Source organism: Arvicola amphibius, chromosome 4 (assembly GCF_903992535.2).
Source record: "Arvicola amphibius chromosome 4, mArvAmp1.2, whole genome shotgun sequence".
Classification (NCBI taxonomy): Eukaryota; Metazoa; Chordata; class Mammalia; order Rodentia; family Cricetidae; genus Arvicola; species Arvicola amphibius.
Genome location: NC_052050.1, coordinates 6088764 through 6113480, shown reverse-complemented (window position 1 = coordinate 6113480; position 24717 = coordinate 6088764). Strand labels below are relative to the sequence as shown.

Here is a 24717-nt window from a genome sequence, read left to right as displayed (position 1 = left end):
TGAGACAGGCTCTCACCAAGTAGCCTACATTGATCTTAACCTTATAATCCTCCTGCCTCAGCCCCCAAGAAGCTAGAATTACAAGTGCAAACCCCGAGGCTGAGTTGTCAACTGTATCCTGATCTGTTTCACCAGGGTCCGTGTCCGCTACCAGAAGCGACAGAAGCTGCAGTTTGAGACTAAGCTGGGCATGAACTCTCCCTTCTGAGCCATTGGCCATGGTGGCCGGCGTTGCCCTGGTTCCTGGGCTAGAGCCAGACCGACTCCTGAGTCTGGGGAGTTCGTATCACGAATGTTTCAGGGTTCGTCTCTGTGCCTTGTGGCACTGGAGGCTCAGCTCCAGTCACTGGAGACCCTGATGTCCTCCCAACTCTGGGGCTTTTCACGAAGGAGCCCAGGGGCTGTCGCCATGGTTTGACAGGACTGCCCTGGCTCTTCCCTGGCCTTGCCAGGGGCACTCTTGAATGTATGACCTCAGGCCCTTGGTAAAGGGACCCTTAAACCCCTCCCCTGTGAGTGGCCTCTTTTTGGGGTCCCCTTACCAAACACCCTCCTGTCACATCTGTGGCAGCCTCAGAGTGAGCCTCAGGCTTTGCTGGAGCAGTGGCTGCTGCTGTGTCCTCCCTGCCACTCATCCTTGTCCTAGGGCAGCAGCCTGGCTGTGGTCCTAGGGCCCTCCCCTTCCTCTGGGCCGGAAGATGGAAAAGGGTCCACCTCACCCTGGAGCCCCTGCATCATCAGCTGGTCATAAGTCATCCATGGAGGACCCAGCCCAGGCTCTGTCCTTGTTCTGGGAGACCCCTTTTTTACTTTTTTTTTTTTTTTTTTTTACTGGAAATGAGCCTTTTAGGAATGAATGTCAACTGGTTTATATTAAAATTGTAAATTGCTTAAGAAAAACCTGTAGCGGATCCATGAAACAGCCATGAAAGGCTTCCCTCCCAAGACTGCAGCCGTCACCCCTCCACACTGATGAGTGCCCCAGCGGCGTGTGGGTGGAGGGACAGTCCCGGATGTGGAGGTCTGATGCACAGATCCAGACACACACAGCCCAGTCATGTGGAATGACACTTTCATTGATGTTAGCTGGGGAAGAGGTTAATAGTTACAGGGCCTGGACCAACTGGGCCCTCCAGCAGGAGGTGGGCAGAGGGTTCTTCTGGAGTCTGAAGGCCTTCCCCCACTGCATTCTCTCAGGCAGTTAATAGATAGAATAAATTCCATTTAAAATATATGCATTTCTCTCTGCTTGAAAAATATTATGTACAGTTGTAAGAGTTTGGGCATCGGGGATCTGTTAGTTGCACTGCCTCTGCCCCGGCCGGCGCTGCCTTCCCCGTGTGGGATGGCCAGACAGGGCAGGAGATGACAAGGCCATAGCCACGGGCAGGAAGGCATGCCCCTGCCGTGTATTTACATCTCCTATGTACACTTGCACGGAGGGAAGCAGCCAAGTACACAGCCTCCACTGAGCCTCGTGGAGCCGAGAGCAGCTCGGTGGGTGGCCAGAGGAATTCCTTAAGCACTGACAGTTAGACATGGGCCGGGTGGGGAGGTGCACGCATCCGAAAAGCCCTGCCGCCACCTCCTCCTAGAGGAGAATGCTCTTAACAGGTCCCTCGTCAGGGGCCAAAGCTGAGCAGTCAGCTCTACACGGGAGGAGCTTTGCTCCCACCCAGCTGGGGCCCCTCAGTCAGCTTCTGACTCCAGCCCAACCAACCCTCAGCCTGTGCCTTGGGTGGCAGGGTCTTCTTCCATGTTGGGCCACAGGCCGTGAATGCTGGCAAGCCACTGTGGGTACCATGGGAAGGAGGGTCACAAGCCGGTCTTGTTCAGTCCAGCATGGCATCCAGCTGGTCAGCCAGGGCATCGAACATGGTGCTGATGTCGTCCAGAATGTGCTTGGTAGAGGCTGCTGTGGGGCTGCATCAAGAGAAAGCCTTAACGAGATGGGCCGTGGGCCTGCTACCATGGCAGCCCTGTCTGATGGCAAACACCCTGTACCTCACTCTTACTGCCTACAACCCCCCCGTAGCAGGAGTTTCCATCCTTCCCTTACAGGTGAGTTCAGAGGCTCGGGGACAAAGGACTGGGCTAAGGAATAAGTGATACTCCCCAGGAATCTCCGTAGGCCTCTCTAAGACCACGAGGCCCTGGCATCCCACTAGAGGCCTCCCTAGCCCTAGACTTGGTCCGCAGTCTCCTTCCAATGCTCCCAAGCCCAGCCTTCTCTCCCTCCCTCCCTCCGCGCCCAGCACCCAGCTCACCCCTCTGGCTCCTCGGTGCCAATGCTCTTCTCAGCTGCCTTCAGTGCAGCTGCCAAGGATGAGCTGGTTTGCTCCAGTCTCTGCTGGGCACGGGCTGGACACACAGGCCCAGTGCTCTCAGGCCTCGGAGGGGGTACAGGGCGGGGGCCAAGACGGGGAGCCAGCTTTGGGCCAGAAAATGCCAGCTGAGTACAGGCCACGGACACAGGCTTAGGAGCTGCTCCTGAGGAGACAAAAGGTTACCACGTGACTTGGTGAGACGTGACCCCGCACACAGCAACCTTCCCTCCGCAGGCCTCACTTCTTACCTGCTCCGGGCACTTTGAGGAGGGCAGCAGGGGCAGCTGGAGGCTCCGTCTCCACATTCAGCCGGCTGCCTGTTGCCAGAGCTGGCCCGGCAGAGGCCCCTTGGTGGCCCGGGGGCTGAGATTTGGGGCTGAGATCTGGGGCTGGAGTTCCTTGAGAAGGAAGGCTGCTAGGCTCAGACCGTGGAGGGTTAGAGGAAGTTGAGGGAGATTCACAGGGGGCCTGGGAGGACAGGGGAGTAGAGGGGCTAGGGGTGTCACCACCCACTACCCCAAAGGCCAACAGTGCAGTCTGGAGTGGCTCTCTCTCTTTACATTTGGGCCTCCGTTTGACAGTATCAGACTCTGTGAGGTTGAAGTCAAGACCAGGGAGCACAGGTGTCTCCCGGGGCGGGGGACCAGCTGGCTTTGGCCGCTGCTTAATCGTCAGGTTCCCTTCCTCTGCGAATGGCAGCCCTTCTCCTGAGCTGCCCCGAGATGGGGGTGTCCCCTCTGGCCCAGGCTCCTCTTCTTCTGTGTCAGACACGGGGCCAGTTGGGGCAGAAGGACCAGGGGGCTCTGAGGGGCCGGCTGGTTCACTCAGTGTTCTCCTCCGGGGGCCTGTGGCCCCTTCCTTGGGTCCTGGGCTTCCTTCTAGTGAAGATGGCTCGGTGGGGCCAGAGACGGAACTGAGGCGCTTGGGGGGTGGGGGTGGGGGGCCTTTACGACGGGCACGGAGGGCAAAGGACTGGCTTCGGGGTGTCCCTCGAGTTGGGGTCAGGCTAGGGCTAGTCCGGGCAAGGGTGCTACGTCCCGGTCTCCGGGTAAGGGTGGCATAGCTGCCTAAGGCACTGCCCGCTGGCCCTTCAGCCTCCCCTTCAGCTTCCCCCTCAGCAGGGCCAGGGCGGCTCAGGCTGTGGGATCGGCGTTTGGGCCGAGGCGGGTCTGGGGGAGCTGCAGGGGAGCCGGCCAAGTAGGAGAAGGCCCGAGGAGCACCAGGAGGTGGCCCGGGGGCTGGGCTAGTGGGTGAACTCTGTGAACACATGAAAACATAAGGGGCAGGTCCTTGGCCAGGGAGTGAGGTACAAAGCTTAGAGGGGCGCTCTGTACCCTCTGGAAGGTTCCTCTCCTGTGGGGTGATGGGGTCACCAATACTGGGCTGAGAGACAGGCTGTTCCTGTGAGTGACCAGAACCCCGGGAGCGGGCGCCAATGCTTTCCTGGCTGGGAGAACGGGCAGGGGGAAGAGGGAGTGGTTCTGGGCCACCTCCTGCCATAGCTGCCTGTAACTCTGGGCTCAGCTCACTGCCCTGAAAGGTGAGGAGGCGAGGGCCAGCCATAGCTGGACTTTCCCCGTTCTCCAGGCCTTCAATGGCCATCAACTCCGGACCCCTGGTCAGCCGGCGTCCGCCTTCACCTAGAGCCTCCCCATGCAGCAGGCCCCGCCGAAGCTCTGCCAGCCGCCTCACCCCCAGCATGAGCTTCTTCTGATGCCCTGGAAGGGTAGACAGAAACAGATGGGTTAACTGATTCTAGGCTTGTCCCCTTTGCCCTGGCTAGACCCCCTTCCCCCTCCTCTCAGAGATGCTGGGGTCAGGGGCTGCCAGGAGGCCTCAAGGTGGTCCTCACCCAGCTTGTTCACGCCTATCTCCTGCAGCTCCTCCCAAGTGAGGTCGGCGACCAGCCCCATGGAGTCGTAGCCACTGCTCACCAGCTGCTTGTGATACTGGGGCAGCCCCAGGGCACACAGCCATTCCAGCAAGTCCGCCTGGATGAGTGCCACCATCAAAACCTGGCGCTCCCCAAGTTAGAAAGGAAGCCCTGACCCCTCCCAAGGCCACAGCCCTGGGTAAGCGCCAAAAGCCCCACCCTGCCCTGCCAGGTGGTGGTGACACACACCTTTAATCCCAGCACTTAGGAGACAGAGGCAGGTGGATCTCTGTGAGTTCGAGGCCAGCCTGGTCTACACAGCGATTTCCAGGACAGGCTCCCAAATCACAGAGAAACCCTGTCACCAAAACAAAAAAACAAAAAAACCCACCCTGTCCACCTGCTCACCGGGATATAGTTGGGCAGCCACTCAGCGATGCTGAGCTGGGCGATCTCTGAGGCGATCTTCTTCCGGTGTCCAGGTTTGGTCACCCCAATGGCTGTCAGATCCTGTCACACAGGGCATGGACATCAGGACCCTCCCGTGCCTGCTGGGCCCTTGCTTCACGTGTGACAGTGCTTACCTCGGGCGTCATTCGGCTGATGGTTGGCACATCATAGCCAGCCTGCAGGAAGTGGGCAGTGTAGCCCTCCAGCTGGAATTCACTGAGCCAGTTATGAATGGCCTGTGCATCCTGGGGTGTGGAGCGAAACGGGGTGGAGAAGCCAGCTGAGAAATGGACTAGGCCATCGGCCCGCACCTTCCCCAGGGTCAGGACTCTGTGGATACTAAAGCCCTCTACCCTCTGCCGAGGCCTGAAGCGTATTTCTCGGAGAGGGGGGAACCTCACCTTCCCTTCCAGCAACTGTTCCGGCCTCACATCCTGAGTGAAGGTCTCCCCAGAGCGATAACTGGCCAGGGGGCGATGGCTCAGGTTGTCTTCAAGGAAGGAGAGAGATGGCATCAGGGGTGGTTGGAGGACGGATGGGTGGGGTCATGGCTTTACCTCCCCACCTGTACTCCCCAGCAATACCAGTCCCATTTACCCTTCTTACCTGACGCAGATGGGGCACGCAGGCCTAGCAGTACCTGGTCCTCACTGGCAGAGGGCAGTGGCTGGAGACAGAAAGAGCTTACTCAGTACATGGAAAACAGACAATGGGCAGGCCGTGCCCAGGCCTGGGTGCCCTCCCCTCCTACCTGAGCATTCTCAATAAGGAGGCCAGTGCCATGGCCATTGGTGCCTTCAGAACTCTGCCCACTGCCAGCACTGCGGATGCTGCCCACACTGCCCTCGCTGCCCACACTGTTCCTGTCACCTGCTGCAGGCGGCAGAAGCATAAAGGTCAGAGTTGGCACCGCTGACAGATGACTGGCAACTTGCCAGTGCCCACGGGACCCCCCCCCCACACTACCTCCTGGGAGGATGTACCTGGACTGTCTGGGCTGAGGCCCCCCCGCGGGAGCTGGCCATAGGTAAGAGGCTGCAGTGAATCATCAGCAGAGGGCTGTGATATCCGGGAGAAGCTCGGCCGCAGCGGGGTGGGCGCAGAGGGGAGACGGGCCACAGGTATGCCCACCCGCTTGCTGACTACCTCGACGATCCCCGGGGGGAAATAGCCCACACGGTCAGTGCCCCTTTGGCTCTCATGGATGTGGCCCTTCCAGCGGCCGTCGGGATGCTGTTCGAGCACCTGTTGTGACAGGTTGTGGACGGAAAGGACAGTCACTACTCCAAGCAAGTGGCAGTGGCAGTCTCTGTAGTGACAGTCCAGCAGGCCTGGTCCATCTCTTCCCGGCACAGAGCCAACCTCTACCCGAGTTTGGTCACCGATGCCAGCCCAGTCTCTTTGTAGCATGGCGCATACAAACAATGATATTCTATAGAATAATGATATTCTATATTCTCTGTTTACTAGATATGTGGCCTGGCCCAGTACATCTAATTCTCTAAGCTTCAACTTTGTCATCTCTAAAAAAAAAAAAGAAAAGAAAAAGGAAAATGATAATGGTATCCATGTTTCCTAGGTTTAGAGAGGATTATATGAAAGAATATATAAAGATTTAAGTTGGCCTAGGACCACAGCAGATGCCCAAGTGAGTCATAGCAATTGCTTGTCTTTTTTTTTTTTTTTTTTTTTTTTTTGGTTTTTCGAGACAGGGTTTCTCTGCAGCTTTAGAGCCTGTCCTGGAGCTAGCTCTTGTAGACCAGGCTGGTCTCAAACTCACAGAGATCCGCCTGCCTCTGCCTCCCCAGTGCTGGGATTAAAGGCATGTGCCACCACCGCCCGGCACAATTGCTTGTCTTATAAAGGATGTGTGGGCCCCTCACCGTGATGACATCTCCTGCCCGTACATTGAGAGCGGTGGGGTCATGAAGGTTCCAGAAATCCTTAAGTGCTCGGACTTTCAAGATCCCTGAAGCCTCTAAGAGAAGGGGTAAGGCAGTGTCCGTAATGGACCCCCAATTCCCCAGCGGACTCTCCTACCACACCCTGGTACCGACTGTAAAGTTCCACCCACTAGGTCTTCTCCCAAACCGACTCACCCCGAAGTAGCTGCTTGATTTCCCGGCTGGCCTGGGAGGTGGTGAACTGGTTCACTATGTCCAGCGCAGTCTGGTTATACGTGTTCCGGATATTCACATCCACGCCTCCCTGGGGTTCACAGTACCACAAGAGCATAGCATTTTGCTTGACATTTCTTTTCTAGTCCTCCCAACTACCCAGGAGGCGGGTGCTGTTACCACTCTCAGGGCTTAGAGGCGGGAAGCATGACGCTTTGAACATCGGGTTAAGAACGAGCTCACAAGAGACGGACTTGGTGTCTAAAGCAGTCGGGTCTGCTTTCCAGCCACAAGGCTTTAGCACCATTCGGAGGGAGTGAGACCCTCTTTCCCAAGCCCCACAAAACACCACGGCCTTCCCAGCTGCCCTGAGCACGTGACGGCAGGCTCTTTGCACCCACACCCACCTCTAGGAGCAGCCGCACCACCTCGGTTTTGCCGTATAACGCGGCCTCGTGGAGCGCGGTGCCTGTCTTGGTCTGGCGGTTGATCTCAATACCAGCTTTCAGGAGCTGCCTGTGGTGGGCAGGAGTTGTGAGATGGCTGGAGAGGGGAAGAAGCTGATTGCCAGGGGTGTGGGGACTGTGGCGTTGAAACCAAGAATGGAGACGGCAGCAGGGGACTGGAGAGATGACTTGGTGGCTAAGATAAGGGTGTGCTGCTCTCAAAGAGGTCTGGTTCAATTCCCAGCATACACATGGGATAGTTCATATCCACCTGGGGCCCCGGCTCTATGGTCCATTGCACGTAGCTGGGCTTACGTGCACACACCCCTCACAGAACACACGCGTATGTGTCATTTTTTTTTAAAAAGCAGCAGGGAGATATTGGTTAGAAACCAATGGTCCCTCAGGAAGAGGCTGAGGAAACGGGTGGGCCCCTTGGGGTACCTGATGACTTCTCTGTGGCCATTCTTAGCAGCCAAGTGCAGGGGTGTGGTGTAGTTGGGGTCGCACGGGTCCTTTGCCTCTCCCTCCAGCAGTGCGACACACAAGTGGCTGTTTAGAAGCAACTGGGCGACCTACAGTGTGCAGCACCCAGTTAGAGCCTCCTCTTGACTATAGCACCAAGCACCCAGTACCCAGCACCCAGCACCCTAGGGCTATAGGCTCACCTTGAGCCGCCCAAATTCGCAGGCTAGGTCTAGGGGTGTCTTCTTCAGCTTGTTGACTAGGCACGGGTTGGACTGATGCTGGAGAAGCATTTCTGACTGGGATGGGGAGGCCAAGTAAGGGAGGCAGCCTGCAAGACGCAGGCCCCCGCCCGGCTCCTCCTCACTCCCACATCCCCTCAGGCAGGCTCACTTACCACCTCATAGTGTCCATACTGCGCAGCCAGGTGCAGAGGGATCTGGCCGTCCAGCGAGGCAGCATTGACAGCCGCAGAAGCCCTCAGCAGCAGCCTCACAGGCTCCAGCCGGCCCTGCCAGGCCGCATAGTGTAGGGGACGCATGCCTGGCAGGGGAAAGAGATTCTAAGAGGGCTCACAGGGGGCTCAGCAGAGAATAGAGCCACCCTGGCTGGACGGGAAGACTTCAATACGGCAATGCTAGTTTCACCCGGGTTTGCTCAGGAAAAGATCCTACGCGGCTCTGAAGTCAAGAGTTCTCACTGTGCCCTCCACACATGATCTACAACCCCAGGACGGGACTATAACCTCTCTGCGCTTCCTCGTCTAAATAATGGGAAATCTGAACTACACACTCTCTCCAGAAGGAAGCCATTCGCATCTGTTGATGTGTCCTAACAGGAGACGCTCAGGTCCCAGGTCTGTAGAGAGCCCTGGCTGCCCCACATGGTGCGATACACTGGGTTTCTCACCATTGCTGTCTTTGATGTCGACAGTGGCTTGCGCCTCCAGCAGCAGGGCTATGAGCTCCAGGCTGCCCCCCAAGGCAGCATGGTGGAGAGCAGAGAATCTGGCATGGGGAACACAAAATAGGGGGTGTCAGTGAACAGTCTTCCACCCCAAGCTCGTTCTGGGGGCCGGCAGTGATGGGTTACTTGCCCCCCTGTGCCTGCCAGCCCTGCCGTGGGAGCGCACAGCAGCCGGGCCACAGCATGAAAGGGCTCAGTGTCTTGGCTGAGAGGCTCGTTTGTCTAGCGTCCCCCACCCAGCCTGCCCAGAGGAGGGGGCCGTGGGAGCAGAAGCCTGAGGGCTCCTACCCTCCAGGGAGAGAAGGGGCCCAGGAAGAATCTGACCCAAGGGGGGCCTCCTCTTGCTCAGGGCTAACTCCACAGACAGGTGGGTGGACAGGACCCCCTCCTTCTGGCCATACATAGGCAGGACCCAACTCTGGGCAGACATACTTCAAGGACCTAGTCTGAGGGAGGAACTGCGGGCCCCAGTTCCTCTCACTTCCTCCCCGGGTCTCTTCTCTTCAGCAGCACACACTTACCCATCAGCATCCTGGTAGTTGATGTTGAGTCTCTTCGTGGAGCCGAGGAGCTCTGAGGGCCGGGGGGATCAGGGGAGGAGACATCAGGGTACATCGCACCACCTGCCCTGGCCATGCCCTCACCCAGCACTCCCACTACCCACCTCCAAGGACCCAACCCACCTTTCGGTATACAGAAGGGCACCTGCCCCATGGCTTTTTACAGGTCCTGTCCCTATGGCTCGAGGGCAAGGAGCACTGGAAGCCACCGCAGCAGCCGCCTGGCTTCCCTAGAACCCCTGCCCAGCTTGTTTATAGAGCCAAAGGGGGCGGGAAGGGGTACTGGCATGACATGCCTTCAATAGGACAGGCCCACGGGGTGCATGGTTGGCATTCCTGCCTGAATGGGTTAGGGAGAGAGTCATATTGTCCTGCTGGGCCACAGGGAACAGACATTGAAGGGAGGGGGGGGGGGTCTTAAGTATTCAAGGGCAGAGAGAAGGTTGTTGACAAGGCTGGGCTTGGAGCATCCCTGAGCAGGACCTGGCAGGCAGGGCCGGATAGAATATACTGATCCCAGCCCAGGTCCATGCGCCAACCCTGCCACTTTGGGCAGGTCACTTAATCTACACGACTTGGTCTCCACAAAAAGAGGCCAATCGTAGCATCTGCCCCCAGAAGCTGGGGACAGTGTCTGTCCCCTGTGAGCACGTGAAAGATGATGATAACGATTTCGCACCCCTCCCGTGCCGGCCATTAGACTGGGCCCCAGACCCAAACTGCCTTCCGGCCTCTCCACAGAGCTCTGTCTGCGGGGGGGCGGGGGGTAGGGGGGCGCACACACACCTGCCGACTCGATACTCACAAGCTTTGACTTTATGGGCCCCCTTAGAGAAGCCGTGGGTACTGGCACCGCCTCCCCGGGACAGGGTGCAGGCAGGTGAGAACCCAGGGGCACACAGACCATGTTGGGAAGATCCTTGAGGCGCTGAGGAAGGACAAGCCTTGTCACCAGCAGCCCTTGCGTCCTCCTGGAACCCTGCTGGGAAGGCCTGGCTCAGCCCGGGCTGGGCAAGGTGCCAAACATGCTGGTCCAGGCCTGCCCCCCCAGGCCCTGGTGGGCCCCCAAATACCCTAGCAGTCTGGGAAAGGCAGGGCCTCATTCCATCAGGGATAGATGCAAGGGACAGGGAGGGAGGTGACAGACACACGCAAGGTGGAGCTGAAAGATTCTATACTGAGAAGGTAAATACAGAACCACAAAGGGGCAGGAGAGAGACCTCTGACCTGACAGTTCTTATGACACAGAACCATTTTTGGTGGGGTGGGGAGGTGGGGGTGGAGTAGGGAAAGAACAGAAGCTGTGGAAGCAGGAAGTGCACAGCTCAAAGGCTACTCTGTCTTTCCTGGGCTGCGTGACTTTGGCTGCCAAGGTTTTAAGCCTCAGTGAAGACAAGGTCCCAAGAGAAGAGAGCCAGAGTCCTTGAGGGAATCTTCCCTTCATTAGCACGGAAAGTCTGGGATGGGAGAGTTGGGTGGCTGGATGTGTCCCTTCTAGGGAGGGGCAGACAATGTGACAGGAGGGGACACAGGAACAGGGGCAGGGCCAGATAGGTGGCTCTGTTCTTTCTAGAACAATAGCCGGAAAGGTGGCGGAGAAGAGGCCCACAGAAACTGGGCTGGGGACCCTGGCGGGTGGGCGGAGGGTCCTGTAGAGGCACCAGTCACTTCCGACGTGGCAAAACCTTCTTCCCCAGCCTGGCTTTGGGGCTGGAAGGGTCACCCTGTCTCAGGCCCAAGCAGAGGATATGAGTTCAGCCAGTCACCCCAGCCCATCCATTTCCTCTAGCCAAGGAAGGAGACCTCAGAAAAAGATGGGGAGGGGCAGAGGGAAGAGGCAAGGCCGGTGCAATGGCACCCCTCCCAGCAGCCTGCTCTTGAAGAGGGCCTGGGATAGGGTGGATCAGGAGGAGGCGGAAGGAAAGAGTCATCGGCTAGAGAGAGGCTCCCAGTAAGTGGGGTGAGAGGAAAAAGGGGCGCCCTGATGACTTGATTTTAGTGGTTTGCTTTGGTCCAGGGGCCCTTCATCCCTCTCTGAGATTGCATTGGAATCAAATAAACTGTATCATCCAGAGTCCCAGGCTCGCTCTTTCTTTCTTTCTTTCTTTCTTTCTCTCTTTCTTCTTTTTTTTTTCTTTTCTTTTCTTTTTTTTTTTTTTTTTGATTTTTCGAGACAGGGTTTCTCTGTATCTTTGGAGCCTGTCCTGGAACTAGCTCTTGTAGACCAAGCTGGCCTCGAACTCACAGAGATCCACCTATTCTCTGCCCCACCACTGCCCAGCTGAGTCCCAAGCTCTTTAGCATAATTTTAATTTAGGGGACTCTATGTGTGTAGAACATCCCTTAGGTGATACAGACCGAACAGAAATCAGTGATTGCTATGGAAACACGGGGAAAGCACACAGGCTTATCAATCTCTCATCTGACCCCAGGGCTATGTGACCTTGGGTAAGTCACTAACCTCCAAGAGTCACTTTCCTTATCTGTGCAAGGGGCGTAAAAATTCCTACCTGACAGGAAGCTAGGGGGTAACACCATTTCACAAACCCCAGGGTTTACAAAGGTCACCTGTGATCTCATCTTTGTCACTGGTCTCTCAGAGGACAAAGAAGGGAAGGACGGTGCAGGGACCTAAAAGGACACTCAGGCCTGTCACCCTGTATGCCGTGTAGGGGAGTCCACACCTTAAAGGGACTTCATCCCCTAGAGGCTCTGTCACTGGGTAGAGAAGACAAGCCTAGTTGTGGGGTTTTCGCCACCAGCCGACCCTGCTACTACCCTCCAATGGGCCTCACTCTCTAAGGCAGCCAGGCCAGTGGGGCCAGCAGCAGTGTGACCAAGTCCTCACCGGGCAGGTGGCCAAAAGCAACACAGAGGTGAGCAGGGAGGAGAGTAGAATCCCACTCAGACCTTCAGGCCATCTCCAGGGGACTGCTTCGGCCCCTTCCTCTATCCCGCTCACCCTCATTCGCTTCCCCACGGTGAAAGGACCTAGGGGCACAGCTCCACCCCATGGCTGGGTCTCCACCCCACTCGCTGTGCAGGTGGGTGCACGCCACTAATGTCTTTCCTTTTGGCACCCACACTCCAAGGTGTGGGCGGGGATAATAAGATGTCTCCAAGTAGCCTGGGGATTCCTTCCTGTGTACAAGACCCAGGTGTGGTTTGGGGTTAAAGCCCCAATGTTATAGAGGAGACCCTCCCCTCAGGGAACACTTTCTCTAACCCCAGAGGAGCCAGAAGAACTACTGGCTCATGTAAGTCCTGGAGGAGACAAGCCTCGGGGTCTGGGAGAGCCCAGGGTGCTTGGCCTGAAGTCCAGAGGTCCATTTTCCTGGGGTGGGTTTTTGAGAGGTCCCTACCATCACAGGGTCCTGAGAGATGGGGCTTAGTGACCACCCATGCATCCAGCCCTGACTGCCCTGTCAGGGATAGAGTCCTCAGGGCTATGGAAACCTCTAGAAAATTAGCATCGGCTACACACTCCCAGGAACACCAGCAGGTGAGCTAGCAAGGAGCTTTAGTACCGGTCAGATGGTGCTGTGAGTCCCCAGGAAACTGCTCTCTTTGGGGGCTGGGAATACACTACCAGCGATGATAGATCACTGTGTGCCAAGTGTGAAGTCCTGGGTTCTAAGCCTCGCAGAGCCCCAAACCAAACAACCAATGACACCGAAACCCAACCGCTGTTTCTAAAGGTTTTAAAGACATCCTCATGAGGTTCAGACACAAATACAGGGAAGCTCTGGTTTTATGCGGATGGGGCTAGGGGTGGTCACGCCGCTCTCCTCCTTCTTTCCCATCCCGCAGCCAAGTCCCACAGAGCCAAAGAACACATTTGAAAAGCCAGCTACCAACAGGCAACCTCCAGGGCTTAGAACAGAGCCTGACGCACAACAAGCGATAAAAAAACGCAAACGGAATGCGCTTCAATATGCGCCCTTCGCAGGCCAGGATTCCGTGGCTCAGAGCAGCTAAGTGACTTGCCTGGGGACCCAGAGCAAGAAGGGACCCCCTTTCCTCTCTGGCACTCTTACACAGAAGCACTCCTTGTCTACAACAGGACAGTCCTTCTTCCTCAAGTCTGCAAACCGAAGCGGCCTTCCCCTCCCTCCCCCTCTGAGCATCCCTCTGTAGCCTCGGTTACTCAGAGAGCAGCCTCAGCTGGATGGTCACCCCACCGAGGGAAGACTCACTTGTTTTTGCAGCCTTGACTTTAGCCACCAGTTTCTGCACACACGTCACATCTCCGTTCTTGACAGCAATGATCAGGTCCTGTTCACGACCCATTCTGACTAGGGCGCCGCCAGGCTCTGGGCTTCAGAAGTCCAGGAAGAAGACGCTGGTCCAGCCAAGTGTCAGTTCGCCATGCCTCAATGCTTTGGAGGACTCCTGGTCCCAGGGGCACAAGCCTGGTGTCCCAGGCTATGGGCTCCTTGTGAGGCAGAGATATAGTCCCTCAAGGTGCTCCGGCAGCTGCCACCACAGGCAGGAAAGCCAGTCTCTAGGGGGTGGAGGCTGCGTGGAAATCTGGACTAAGATCAGCCTGCTGCTTCCGACGGCCTTGGGACGGGCTGAGACTGGGCCCGCCAATTTTCCTGGGTTAGCTCAGAAGTACCAATGCCCATCCAAGGAGCAGTCAGCATTCCCTCTGGCATGAGGCAGCAGCTGTGGACAAGTCCCGGGGGTCTGGAAAAGGTACGGGTTCTCCGCTGAAAAGCTGGGTCACAGCCAGGAAATAGGACCCAGAAGATGACCAAGACAGGACCTCTAGAGAGCCCCAAATCACTTTGGGTGCCCTGGGAGTCATGGAGGGTCTGAGCCACTCAGGGGGAGGGGAAGAAGGTGCTGTACTTGAGAGAAGTATATAACTATAACACCCAAAGGGAGGGGGTAGTATTCCAGGAGGGAGGGGCTGAGTTGCCTGTGCCCCATGGCACTGGGCAGCACCTCAACCTTGGGCAGGAGGGGCCCTGGCAGCAGGAGACACTGGGGTAGGCAGGGCCAGCAGCCCATTCTCCACAGCCCCAGGCTCTGACACCCACAGACAACAGGCGGGGCGAGCGGTAGGGCCTGGAAGAATAGCACAGGCAGATGGGTAGGGGTCACTCCCTGTCCAAGGTGTCTGCCCTCAGACTCCTTACTACCTAGGCTTCACTTAATAAGGGAACATCCCAGCTCCACTTAGAGGGTGGAGTGGGGAGCTATGGCCTTCATTTTCCGGGGTGGGGGAGGTCTACCTGTAGGATAGGCAAGTTCTACAGCACCTGTTGCTAACCCTTCCTTGCTGCTTCTGGGGTGTGAGGGAACAGCTGGGTAGAGATCCAGGACAGGGCTTGGACTCTGTTAACCAACTGCCTCCCAAGCCTGAACTTGAAACCCCAACTCTCCACTTCCCGCAAAAAACCTTAAGTCAGTTCCTCGGTGGCGGTGATTTTTTTGCCAGAATCTTGTGGCATGAGACTCGTGCAGGCCTGGGGCCCAGGTAGGGAAGCCCTCATTCCTCATAAGTCCAAGCCTAAGCCGGAGGGCACTCCTCCTCAAAACCCGCGACCCGCACCGGGGGAGGGTGCTCCTGGCAGTGCCTGGGGTCGGCTGGCTCCCCCGCCCCTCGGAATGCCCCTCTAGCGCCGCGCAGCTCCCCGCAGCCAAGCCCAGCTCCGACCGATCCCGGGAACAAAGCGGCAAGAGGGACCCGGAGAGTCAAGAGTCCGAGGAATAGATAGAGGAGAACGAAAAGGGGGGTTCAAGGAAGGCGGAAGGAGCAAAGAGATGGAGGCGCCCGCCGATCAGACAAGAAAAGTTAGTTTGCGTATGCTCTCAAGGATTCTGACCCCCAGCCGGGGCCCCGCAGTCTCACCTCTCCCGGCCGCCCCGCCGGGGGTCTGGCTGGCGGTGCTCAGTCCCAAGCACTCTTGACGCTGGTTTCCACTGTCGCCCCCCCAACCAACCCCTTTCTCCTCCTTTCCAAGGCCGGCTCGGCGCCTCCCGCAGGAAATCCCGCCCCTCCCCCCTCCCTCCCGCCGGATCGGGAGCTGGGGGGGACTGTCCCAGCCGCACAGTCGGATTGTCAATCAGCACCCTGAGTCCCGCCCCAGTGCTCACAAGGTCCCGCCCCCGCCAGCCAGCCAGGATCAGAGCCTCTGGGATCAGCGCATGCGCGCAGGTGAAGCTGCTTGGGGTGCCAAGTGGCTGGTGAGAGGGCGGGTGGATGAAGCTACGTGCCACTGTGTCCTGGCTGGGGATTCCGAGCGAGTTGGGCTCTAGTCTAGATCAGAGAATGAGGTGTGAATAAGTAGAATAGGGGACGTTTTGGCGGTTGAGCCTGAGGACCCCACTAGGGGCGGGGATCCCTTCCTTTTCGTCCCTCTTCTCCCGGCTTGCCCGCTGCGATCTTCGTCCACGAGCAGAGTCGCTGACCCACGGCAGCTGGCTGGAGAAATGGTGCCACCTAGTGGTAAGCGTAGGAACGACCCACGGTGTCACGGCGGGGACCCCAGCCTTGAGGAGGTGCTTTTGGAGGCTGGGGTGGCGATTCAGCACCAGCGTGATCCGGACAGCGCCTCCCACCCGTGGCCTTTGAACCCTGCAGCCGAGCTCCTCTGGAGAGATTCTTTGGCCCCTCCCGAAGGAACTCCGAATGTCTCTGGACCACTCCTGACGTCCCCATGTGGCCTCCAGTTTGCAAAGCTAGTATTCGAGGGCTCACTGCTCTCCTCCCCACCTTCGCATCTCTTTTCTCTTGGTGGAAGAGCACGAGGCAGTTCAGGGCTGCAGAGAGGTCACACACGTGCATGCCCAGGCGCCAGGGGAGGTTTTACTAGAGCAAGGTGCCCCCAGGAGCGCTGCAAACAGAATAAGTGTGTTTCTCCACGTCCGGAAACCTGCAGATCAAACTCGGCCCCGCCGACCGAGGGACACGTGTGCAAACAGGTGTCTGAGGGACATGGGGCAGGTAGGAAGGCGCGAAGCCAGGGGAGGATTTGCGCTCGAGAGTGGAGTTCCGGGCGCTAGGACCGCGCGGACGTCACGTCCCCGGGGTGGGCGGGGCTTGGGCGGTGCGCGCGCAGCCGCAGCCGGCGGCCCGATGGAGCCAGACTCCGAACCCGCGACCGTGGAGGTTCCCGCGGGGCGTGTGCTCAGGTGCTCCCCGGCACGGGGGTGGCGTGGGGGTGTGGCGTGGGGTCCTGGGCCGCGCGGGGTGGCCGTGGTGCTGACCGCGTGTCCCCGCTCGCCCCAGCGCCTCGGAACTCCGGGCGGCTCGCTCGCGGTCCCAGAAGCTGCCCCAGCGGTCGCATGGCCCCAAGGACTTCCTCCCGGACGGCTCGGAGGCCCAGGCCGAGCGGCTGCGCCTGTGTCGCCAGGAGCTGTGGCAGCTGCTGGCGGAGGAGCGCGTGGAACGCTTGTGAGAGGGGCCGGGGCCGGGACCGGGTGGGCGGGGGCCGGGGACTGCCTGTGTAGACCGAGACGCCCCCAACCCACTCCTCGCCAGGGGCAGCTTGGTGGCCGCGGAGTGGAGACCCGAAGAGGGCTTCGTGGAGTTGAAGTCTCCTGCGGTGAGCGGCCAGAGCATCTCCGCGGCTGGGGGTGGGGGGTGGATCTCCTTCCTCGGTCCCCATAGCTGTTTGGTGACACTTGTGCTGATGCCCCACAGGGGAAATTCTGGCAGACCATGGGCTACTCAGAGCAAGGGAGGCAGCGGCTTCACCCCGAAGAGGCCTTGTATCTGCTGGAGTGTGTGAGTGGGCTCCTGGGGCTGTGGGAAAGGGGTTCAGAGTAAGGAATGGAAGAATTCAGAATTACGTTTTCGGTGAACTTAAAAAACAGAAGAGAATGCCACACAGGCAGCAGGGATGATGCTCATCCTCTCTCCTAGCTGATCACAGTCATGCAGTGATGCTGGGGGTGTGGGGGAAGAGGGTCAGAGGCAAGAAGTTGACCCCATTTGGCTTGGGCGCTGAAGGAAGGTTACACACAGCTAAACTCTTGGTCGGCTTCCAGGGCTCTATTCAGCTCTTCTACCAAGACCTACCACTGTCCATCCAAGAGGCCTACCAGCTTCTGCTGACTGAGGACACCTTGAATTTCCTACAATATCAGGTATCAGTTACCTCTCAGGGAGCCTCCCGTTGGTCAAGCCAATGGACAGTGACTTGCAACCTCTGAGGTTGCAAGCACAATGTCATGGCTATAGGAGAGTCAGGAGCCTGTGTAGGTCAGGCTTATAGTCGGAGGAAGCAGTTGGATAATAAAAAGTTACTAAGTAGCCAGGCATGGGGGGCGGTGGTGCACACTTTAAACCTAGTGCTCAGGAGGCAGAAGCAGGAGGATCTTTGTGAGTTCTAGGCCAGCCGGTACACTGTATTTTTGGAGACTCTGTCTCAAAACAGAAAATACGTAGTGCTTCTCATGGTTAACCACGTATATAATTCCAGCACTCTGGAAGCTGAGGCAGGACAATCTCAAGTCTAAGATCAGCTTGGGCTACACAATGAAACCCAGCCTTAAACAGAACTACTAAACAAACAAGAACCAAGTAGAGAATTAGTGCGAAGTGGAAGATCAGATTAGACAAGGAAAAAGATCTGTTCTGGACTATCCTTTCAGGTGAGAGAAGGTATAGGCTGGGCTAGGGGCAGTGAGCAGGAAAAGGTATGTCAGGAGTGGAGAAAGGGTTCGATGACAGAGAATCAAGGCTTGTGACCACCGTAGTGTCACCTAGCTGGGAAGACTGAAGTAGGTGTTTATGTTTGATACAAAGTAACGCTGTGGACATCCAACAGGATTTCAGGCACACAGTAGATATATAACTTAGAATGTAGGGTGAGGGCAAAGCTAGAAATATAACCTTGGATGTTTGTATGTTATGGATTGTGTAAGCCATTGTCTCTGAGGGCGTGCAACCAACAGAGGACTGTTACAGTCCCCTGGAGCTCACAGATGTGGGAAGGTTAGTGGAGAGGTGGGACCCGTTTGTGATCAGTCTAGGATCAGGAGGAAAAGAGGAAACCATGCCGAAGCCTCTAGTACAATCTTCCATTCCTCTTTTGTTTTGAAACAGGATCTTACTGTGCAGATTTGTCTGTCCTGGAACTCACTATGTTGACCAGGCTAGCCTCGAACTCAGAGATCTGCCTGACTCTCTCTCTCAAGTGCTAAGGTTAAAGGCCACTATGCCCCACGCTCGTTTTTTAAATATTTATTTATTTGTTATTTATGTATACAGTATTCTTTCTGCAGGCCTCATTACAGATGGTTGTGAGCCACCATGTGGTTGCAGGGAATTGAACTCAGGACCTTTGGAAGAGCAGGCAATGCTCTTAACCGCTGAGCCATCTCTCCAGCCCCCTCCCGTGCTCGTTTTTAAAGGAGAAAACAATCAGTTGTGTTGAATGCTGGGAGGAGATTGAGTGAGATGGGGACACTTCTGGGTTTGTTCCTCTGCCATGGGGACAGAACACAAGCACTAACATGTGGCTACTTAGCAGAGACCATTCCCATCAAGTCTGTGGAGGGTTGGATAGGTGGGGTGATGTCTAACACTGTCCACCATTGTTTTGCCTAGACTTTAATGTCAACATAGTCTATGATGTAGGTCTTTCCCAGGAGGCCCACCCCTGTTTGTTTTTTTCTTTTCAGATTTGTATTGTCGATAAATTATTAGATGTCACTTGTACCCAGAATAAGAGACAGAATTCAAAGAGTGAAATTTCCTTGGAACATGGTGTTTGCTAATTTACTTTTAGTGCTACTGGGGAAGAACCCAGCAGCCCATGTGTGCTAGCAAACTCTCACATTAAGCTGTTGCTCCGCTCTGTCTTTATTTTCTGAGTCAGGGACTTTGGAAATTGCAAAGCTGACCTTGAACTCACTCTGTACCCCAGACTGACCATGATTTTGTGATCCCCCTACTTCAGCCTCCCTAGTAGCTGGGATTACAAGATTGAACCAATAGGCCTGATGCAGATAGTATTTATAATGGAATGTGTTCCAAGCAGACCCAAGGTCGGAAGCTGGAGCTCTGTAGGAGAGAAAGTTTCGGGAGATAGAGGAAATGACGTGTTTAGAGAAACTACTATGTTACTGTAAAGAATGGACATCCAAGTCAGACATAGGGGCACACGCCTTTGATCCCAGCACTGGGGAGGCAGAGGCAGAGGCAGAGGCAGGTGGATCTCTGAGTTCAAAACCAGCCTGGTCTACAAAGCAGGTTCCAGGACAGCCAGGGTTATATAGAGAAACCTTGTCTTGAAAAAAAAAAAAGAGTGGATATCTAAGCCAGGCATGGTAGTACCTGTCAAAATCCAGCACGCAGAGGTTTAAAGGGAGAAATACAACTTTTGAGTCGTGTGAGGCTAGCTGGTCTACGTAGTTCCAGGGTAGTTAGGACCATATAGCAAGAACCTTGCAAACAAAAAGCATCTAAGATTTCCTTTTTTCTTTTCTTGAGGTCTTCAGCCACCTGAAGAGACTAGGCTACGTGGTTCGCCGGTTCGAGCCGAGGTAAGTCCTTTGACTCGTCCACTGCGGCCCTGGGATCTGACCGACTGTTATAGTGACCTCACTTACCAGGACCTTTGGCTTCAGTGCAGTATGTGGGAGTGAATTCCATCCCTGCACTTTTTCCTGGGTTGTCAAATTGGGCCCTGCTCAGGTAATGACCTGTGAGCGCAGAACTGCAGTAGCCAGCGCCGGGCGTGTAGGTATGCAGGCCGTTTGTGGAACACGTGCATGAGCGAGGGGCTGCTGAGGGATTTATAGTTGAGCTGCCGTTCACATTCTTAGGCTGGCCTAGATCTCCCTCTGTTACCTAGTGGTCCAGCTTTGCTCAATGCCACAGCCACTTTTAGACTTACAGTAGAAACTGGTGTTGCCTCTGCAGTCTGTCCCCAAAACCCTAAAGCAGTTCCCCAAAGTGGGATGTTTCTAGGGAGACAGGCATGGCTGTGTGCAGAAGTTCCCCCTGAGAATTGTTCCGTCACTCAGCAGTGTTATTGAGACCTTCTGTTGCCAGGCCCTGAACTTGTGCCTGAGGAAGAGCAGAACGAAATCACAGCCGCTCCCTGCTTATTATGTAGTAAAGAACAGTCGCAAAACGCCATCACTTGTAGAATCAGTAGTCGAGAAGCTTGGTCCCAGCTGCGGAGACCTACCCACACAAACTGGCTGCTCCTTTACAGTGGTCACCACCAAGGACTTGTGTAGTACAACAATACCCTCTGCGGTAATGACAGGACTTGAGGTCTCATTTCGTAATTTTAATTGGCTTGGATTTAATGTGAATAGACAACTCGTGGCTATCCACCTTGCTGCGCCTGAACCGTGCAGTATTGGGAGCTATAAAAATACATTGGGAGGGGATTCACAGCAAGTACAAGGACCTGAGCTCAGTCCCTCAGAACCCAAGGCCGTCTGTTTATCCTTATATTCCCAGCACTGGGGAGGCAGAGACAGGCAGATTCGTGGGGCTCAGTAGCCAGCCTGGCTTAATCAGTGAGCTGTAAGCCAACTAGAAACCCCCACCTCAAACAAGATAGACAGCTCCCAAGAGGCACTCTGCTATTGGGTGCTCTCCCCCCTCCCCCACACCTGTCTTTCTCTCTGTCTCTCTCTGTCATATATCCTCTCCCCTTCTCATAGCAGGAAGAATGCTATAGTGCTTAAGTGATGAGGGTCTGAGCCCACAATGTGTAACTGAATGGGGAAGAAAAAAGATTTAAAGTAGTGTGTTAGTACAATGTCAGTTTTGTCAGGAAACAAAACAGAAACATGCAGAGAAACAGTAGTATCTATGTGCAAGAAATAAAAGTGTACTTGATGGCACATTTTAGAACATCCAGGGCTACATAGGTATTGGTGACACTCGGGACCTGGACAAAGGTGGGTGACTAGGCCCCTATGGCTGTTCCCAGGTACCCTTCCTTTGGGTATGGATCTGCCTCTGGCCTCTGGCTCATCCTCTTGGCCACTCCCTCCCAAACCCTGCTGGCAGCACCAGTCTGAGAAGGTGGATCTGTTGCCTGCCTGCTGTTCTCGCCCCACAGCTCTGTCGTGTCCCCTTACGAGAGGCAGCTTAACTTGGATGGCTATGCCCAGTGCCTGGAGGACGGGACTGGCAAGAGGAAGAGGAGCTCCAGCTGTCGGTAATGCCCCTGCTGTTGCCACCCCAGGGGATATCGTGAGCTCCGGGCTTAAGGGGCCTGTGATGCTCTCGTACAGGCTTTGGGAGAAGCAAGGGTCCACCTCAATTCCAGTGGGACACACCTGCCCTGGGGACAGTAACAAGGGGAATACGCTGCTTTTCCTCCCATGTCTCTAAGGTCTGTTAGTAAGAAGGCTAAGGCTCTGCAGAACTCCCTGCCGCCCATGAGCGGGGCAGCCTCCAGCCCACCTGCCTGTGACCACAGTAGCCAGTACTCAGAGAAGCCCCAGGGGTCAAGCCCCAGGAAGAGCTCAGGACTCTCCTTTCAGGCTCTGGGGTCTTCAGAGCCTTGCCCTGCTCTGGCCAGGGAGGATGTGGAGTGTGGCCAGGAGAATGATAAAATCAAGAATGGAGCCAAGGGGGCTCCTAAACCACGCTGGAACTTTGAGCAGATCTTCTTCCCCAACATGGCTTCAGATAGCCGCCACACCCTCCTGCCTGCCCCAGCCCCAGAACTTCTCCCCGCCAATGTCATTGGGCGAGGGACAGATGCTGCGTCCTGGTGCCAAAAGCTGAACCAGCGGAAGGAGAAGCTTTCCCGGAGAGACCGGGACCAGCAAGCAGAGGTGCAGCAGTTCCGGGAGGATGTGAACGCAGATCCCGAGGTGCAGGGCTGCTCCAGCTGGCGGGAGTACAAGGAACTGCTGCAGAGGCGACAGCTGCAGAAGAGCCAGCCCCGCCCTCCACACCTATGGGGCCAGTCTGTTACTCCCTTGCTCAACCCTGATAAAGCAGATTCCCCAGGTATCCCCTCACTCTGCTATACCATAGGCCACTGGGAGCAGCAGGATCATGAGACTTGAAAAGGGCTATTTTGACCAGGGCTGGCTGATGCCTAAGGTATGAGAGGAGAAGGCTGCAATGGTGTGGGCCCCACACAGGTTCCTCTGTAGGTGGGACCACGGCCCCAGCAGAGCCCAGATTGCCCAGGGACACTTGCGGGATGTACCGCATCCTTAAGACCATACCCAAGAATGCTGGATGGTTTTGCCAGCAACCAGTTTCTGGTCCCTCACCTGTACAGCCTGTTAGCCAGAACATGGTGGCACCACAGAGGTTTTAGCCAAATAAGAGGAAAGAAAGTTCACTGTCTGTTCTTGGTTTTAAACACAAGGAACTAAGTCTGTGGTCTGAGCTAAGTGTAGTAACAGGTTCAGAACTCTGTAAAGGCATCATGGGAACACGGTAGAGTGGTGGGTGAGGAGAGCGGGGTTACCAGATAAGCGTGTTCTAATACTGCTGTGTGGAACACACCTTACTAAATACATTCTGGTAAATCTGGTGGTCCTAACCTGAGTAGCAGACTTGGTAGTACCACAGGAGCGTGTAGGAAGTCGACTCCCCTCCTCCACATCTCTTTTTCACTGTTCTTGTAGCTGCGGTCCTTGAACATGTCTCTGTACTGCAGACAACACATCTTGCTGATGGAGGTTACCGGTGAGTCTCAGCTGCGCTCACTGTCTCCATGACACTGGCTGCCAGGTGGAGCGACAGCTGGGATTTGATTCCTGGAGTTGGGTGTGAGTCAGAGGATCACCCCAGGGACACCTGCCCACATACTTAGCTTCCAGTGACAGCCACTCTCGTGTGCGTCAGGGAAAGGGAAGAATGACAAGATGCTGGGTATATCCCATGACTAAGCTGCTGTGCAGACGTGGTAGTAGGAGAGGATTTGGTGTGGAGGGAGGTGGGAGAAGACAATCCTTGTAATGTTTCTTACCTGGTCCTCAGGCTGCTGGAGAAGTCGAGAGGCTTGGAGATCAGCTTCGATGTTTACCAGGCTGACGCTGTGGCTACATTCCGAAAAAACAGCCCTGGCAAACCCTATGTCCGAATGTGCATTAGTGGGTACGAGATGATTGAACAGTACCCTGGCTGCTGCCAGCCCATCGCTTGATCCCTACCACCAGCTTGCCAGTCCCTGAGAAGAATCTGAGGTCCAGAGGGTTAAGTGCCACCTATCTTAAGGCCATGTGGCCAGTTGGTGCCATAGGAACCCAAGCTTTTGAATCCTTGGCTCCTCGGTACAGGCATTTTGCAGTAAACTCTCTTCTCTTCCACTTTAGACCTGGGCTCACTCAGCAGGAGGGAATTGCTGTGAAGGGATTTACTGGCTAAGAGTGGTGAGGACCCGCTCTGTCCTGCTGTCCCTCTACTCTGGGGCTCCTGAAAGCTCATCAAAGCCATGGAGTTTGTAGACAGCAGAACCCGGGTCCATTATTCTTGTATTCCTAGCTTTTGTCTTAGAGCCTTCCTGCTCTGGAAGTCTGGGGGGGGGGCAGCCTGGGGGTCATGGGTGGGCTATGACTAGGCCTCAGTTTAATCTTTATTCCTACAGATTTGACGAACCTGTCCCAGACCTCTGCAGCCTCAAGCGGTTGACCTACCAGAGTGGGGATGTCCCCCTGATCTTTGCCCTGGTGGATCACGGTGACATCTCCTTCTATAGCTTCAGAGACTTCACACTGCCCAGAGATCTGGAGCACTGACATGTAGCTCTGGGGATGGGCGCTGGGGGACTTGGATGCTCTCAGGGACCATATCGGCTGACTCCTGTACAGGACTCACCGGGAACTGTCTGGGCCAGTGTGGTCTACAGCCCTGGGTATCTGCTGTTTGTAGGGGAGTGAAGCCTTGCCCCATGCCCTCTTGCCTAGCAGTGACCCCCTTGGAACTCAGGACTTGATATCAGAGGCCCAGGAGATGGGGCAGAAGAGAGGACTCTGTGCCTTTTAAACAGTAGGGTGCCTGCTTCGTGCCATAAAGCCAAAGCCATTAAAAGAAATATTCTCTGCTGTGGTTGATATACTTACTGGACTATCCCTTCCCTTCATCCCTCATTTGTCCACGCTGAACTTATCTGACTTCTAGCACCGAGGTCTGAAGAACGCCTGAGGAGACAGTCCTGTTGGACCTAACTTGAGTGCAGCTGGGTGGTGGCTGAGAGGCCTCTGTCCGGTTGGACTGGACCCCAGACACTCAGAGGGACCACCCCATGGTTCTTTCCCCCACATGTAACTCCCAAGCTTGAGCTAAAAAAAAAAAAAAACTAGCTTAGCTGCAGTGGCTAGCCCTTTGGACCCCGGGCTCCAGTCGACCGCCGAAGACAGAAGGGGGGGGCTCCCAGCAGTGGTTAGGCTTCTCGCCATTATGCCTTCGTTCCCACACCGCCCTACTCTTGGGTCTGAAACCTGCACCTGCGGGTCATTCTAGTCGGAAGGAACGCTCTTTTGAGGAGCCCGCCTGGCTATGCCCTTCTCTCGACAGCTGCGAGAGTAACATATCCTGATACCTGGCATCTATCCTAGAAG

The 24717-nt window shown here is 55.9% G+C and overlaps 3 protein-coding genes across 16 annotated transcripts in view; 2 read left to right on the top strand and 1 right to left on the bottom strand.

The window, feature by feature from the left end:
* The window catches only part of Tmem94 (transmembrane protein 94), a 34688-nt gene extending 33454 nt beyond the window's left edge, over positions 1-1234 (top strand). For all 9 annotated transcript variants that reach the window (XM_038325811.1, XM_038325812.1, XM_038325813.1 and 6 more), the window contains one exon: positions 136-1234. In XM_038325811.1, coding sequence (XP_038181739.1) covers positions 136-208 — 73 coding nt within the window. In that variant the 3' untranslated portion in view covers positions 209-1234. The remainder of the gene's footprint in view (positions 1-135) is intronic.
* Caskin2 (CASK interacting protein 2) lies at positions 1056-15253 on the bottom strand. 2 transcript variants are annotated; one of them, XM_038325817.1, is made up of 20 exons: positions 15065-15253; positions 13401-13893; positions 9166-9217; positions 8588-8685; positions 8076-8221; positions 7882-7977; positions 7658-7788; positions 7175-7283; positions 6750-6858; positions 6534-6628; positions 5634-5895; positions 5402-5520; positions 5257-5317; positions 5052-5140; positions 4785-4895; positions 4609-4710; positions 4180-4318; positions 2576-4045; positions 2268-2490; positions 1056-1923 (listed from the first exon to the last, which is right to left on the bottom strand). In XM_038325817.1, the coding sequence occupies exons 2-20, from the start codon at positions 13492-13494 to the stop codon at positions 1833-1835; spliced, it is 3597 nt and encodes a 1198-aa protein (XP_038181745.1). In that variant the 5' UTR covers positions 13495-13893; positions 15065-15253; the 3' UTR covers positions 1056-1832. The 2 variants fall into 2 exon arrangements, with proteins under 2 accessions (XP_038181745.1, XP_038181744.1); XM_038325816.1 differs by having other exon boundaries at positions 5402-5523; positions 15065-15252.
* Positions 13823-24201, top strand: Tsen54 (tRNA splicing endonuclease subunit 54). 5 transcript variants are annotated; one of them, XM_038325824.2, is made up of 12 exons: positions 13823-13902; positions 15177-16159; positions 16445-16609; positions 16697-16760; positions 16859-16942; positions 17206-17304; positions 19655-19707; positions 21249-21347; positions 21525-22150; positions 22783-22843; positions 23138-23254; positions 23745-24201. In XM_038325824.2, exons 5-12 carry the CDS (start codon positions 16877-16879, stop codon positions 23893-23895), a joined length of 1272 nt encoding a protein of 423 aa, XP_038181752.1. In that variant the 5' UTR covers positions 13823-13902; positions 15177-16159; positions 16445-16609; positions 16697-16760; positions 16859-16876; the 3' UTR covers positions 23896-24201. The 5 variants fall into 5 exon arrangements, 3 of the variants coding, with proteins under 3 accessions (XP_038181752.1, XP_038181751.1, XP_038181750.1); XM_038325823.1 differs by lacking the exons at positions 13823-13902; positions 15177-16159 and adding exons at positions 16192-16347; positions 23473-23529 and having other exon boundaries at positions 23745-23883; XR_005285008.1 differs by lacking the exons at positions 13823-13902; positions 15177-16159 and adding an exon at positions 16192-16347 and having other exon boundaries at positions 22783-22926; positions 23745-23762.
* Positions 24202-24717: the final 516 nt, after the last annotated feature.

Bases quoted from the DNA above. Each gene is read 5' to 3' on its own strand.
- Caskin2 (XM_038325816.1), bottom strand. From the start codon at position 13,494: ATGGGTCGTGAACAGGACCTGATCATTGCTGTCAAGAACGGAGATGTG. The intron at 9,218-13,400 runs GTGAGTCTTCCC...CCCGGCCCTCAG, and splicing joins AGTCAAGGCTGCAAAAACAA to AGCTCCTCGGCTCCACGAAG. The intron at 4,896-5,051 runs GTGAGGTTCCCC...TCCACACCCCAG, and splicing joins AACAGTTGCTGGAAGGGAAG to GATGCACAGGCCATTCATAA.
- Tsen54 (XM_038325822.2), top strand. From the start codon at position 16,292: ATGGAGCCAGACTCCGAACCCGCGACCGTGGAGGTTCCCGCGGGGCGT. The intron at 16,610-16,696 runs GTGAGAGGGGCC...ACTCCTCGCCAG, and splicing joins GAGGAGCGCGTGGAACGCTT to GGGCAGCTTGGTGGCCGCGG. The intron at 22,151-22,782 runs GTATCCCCTCAC...CTGTTCTTGTAG, and splicing joins TGATAAAGCAGATTCCCCAG to CTGCGGTCCTTGAACATGTC.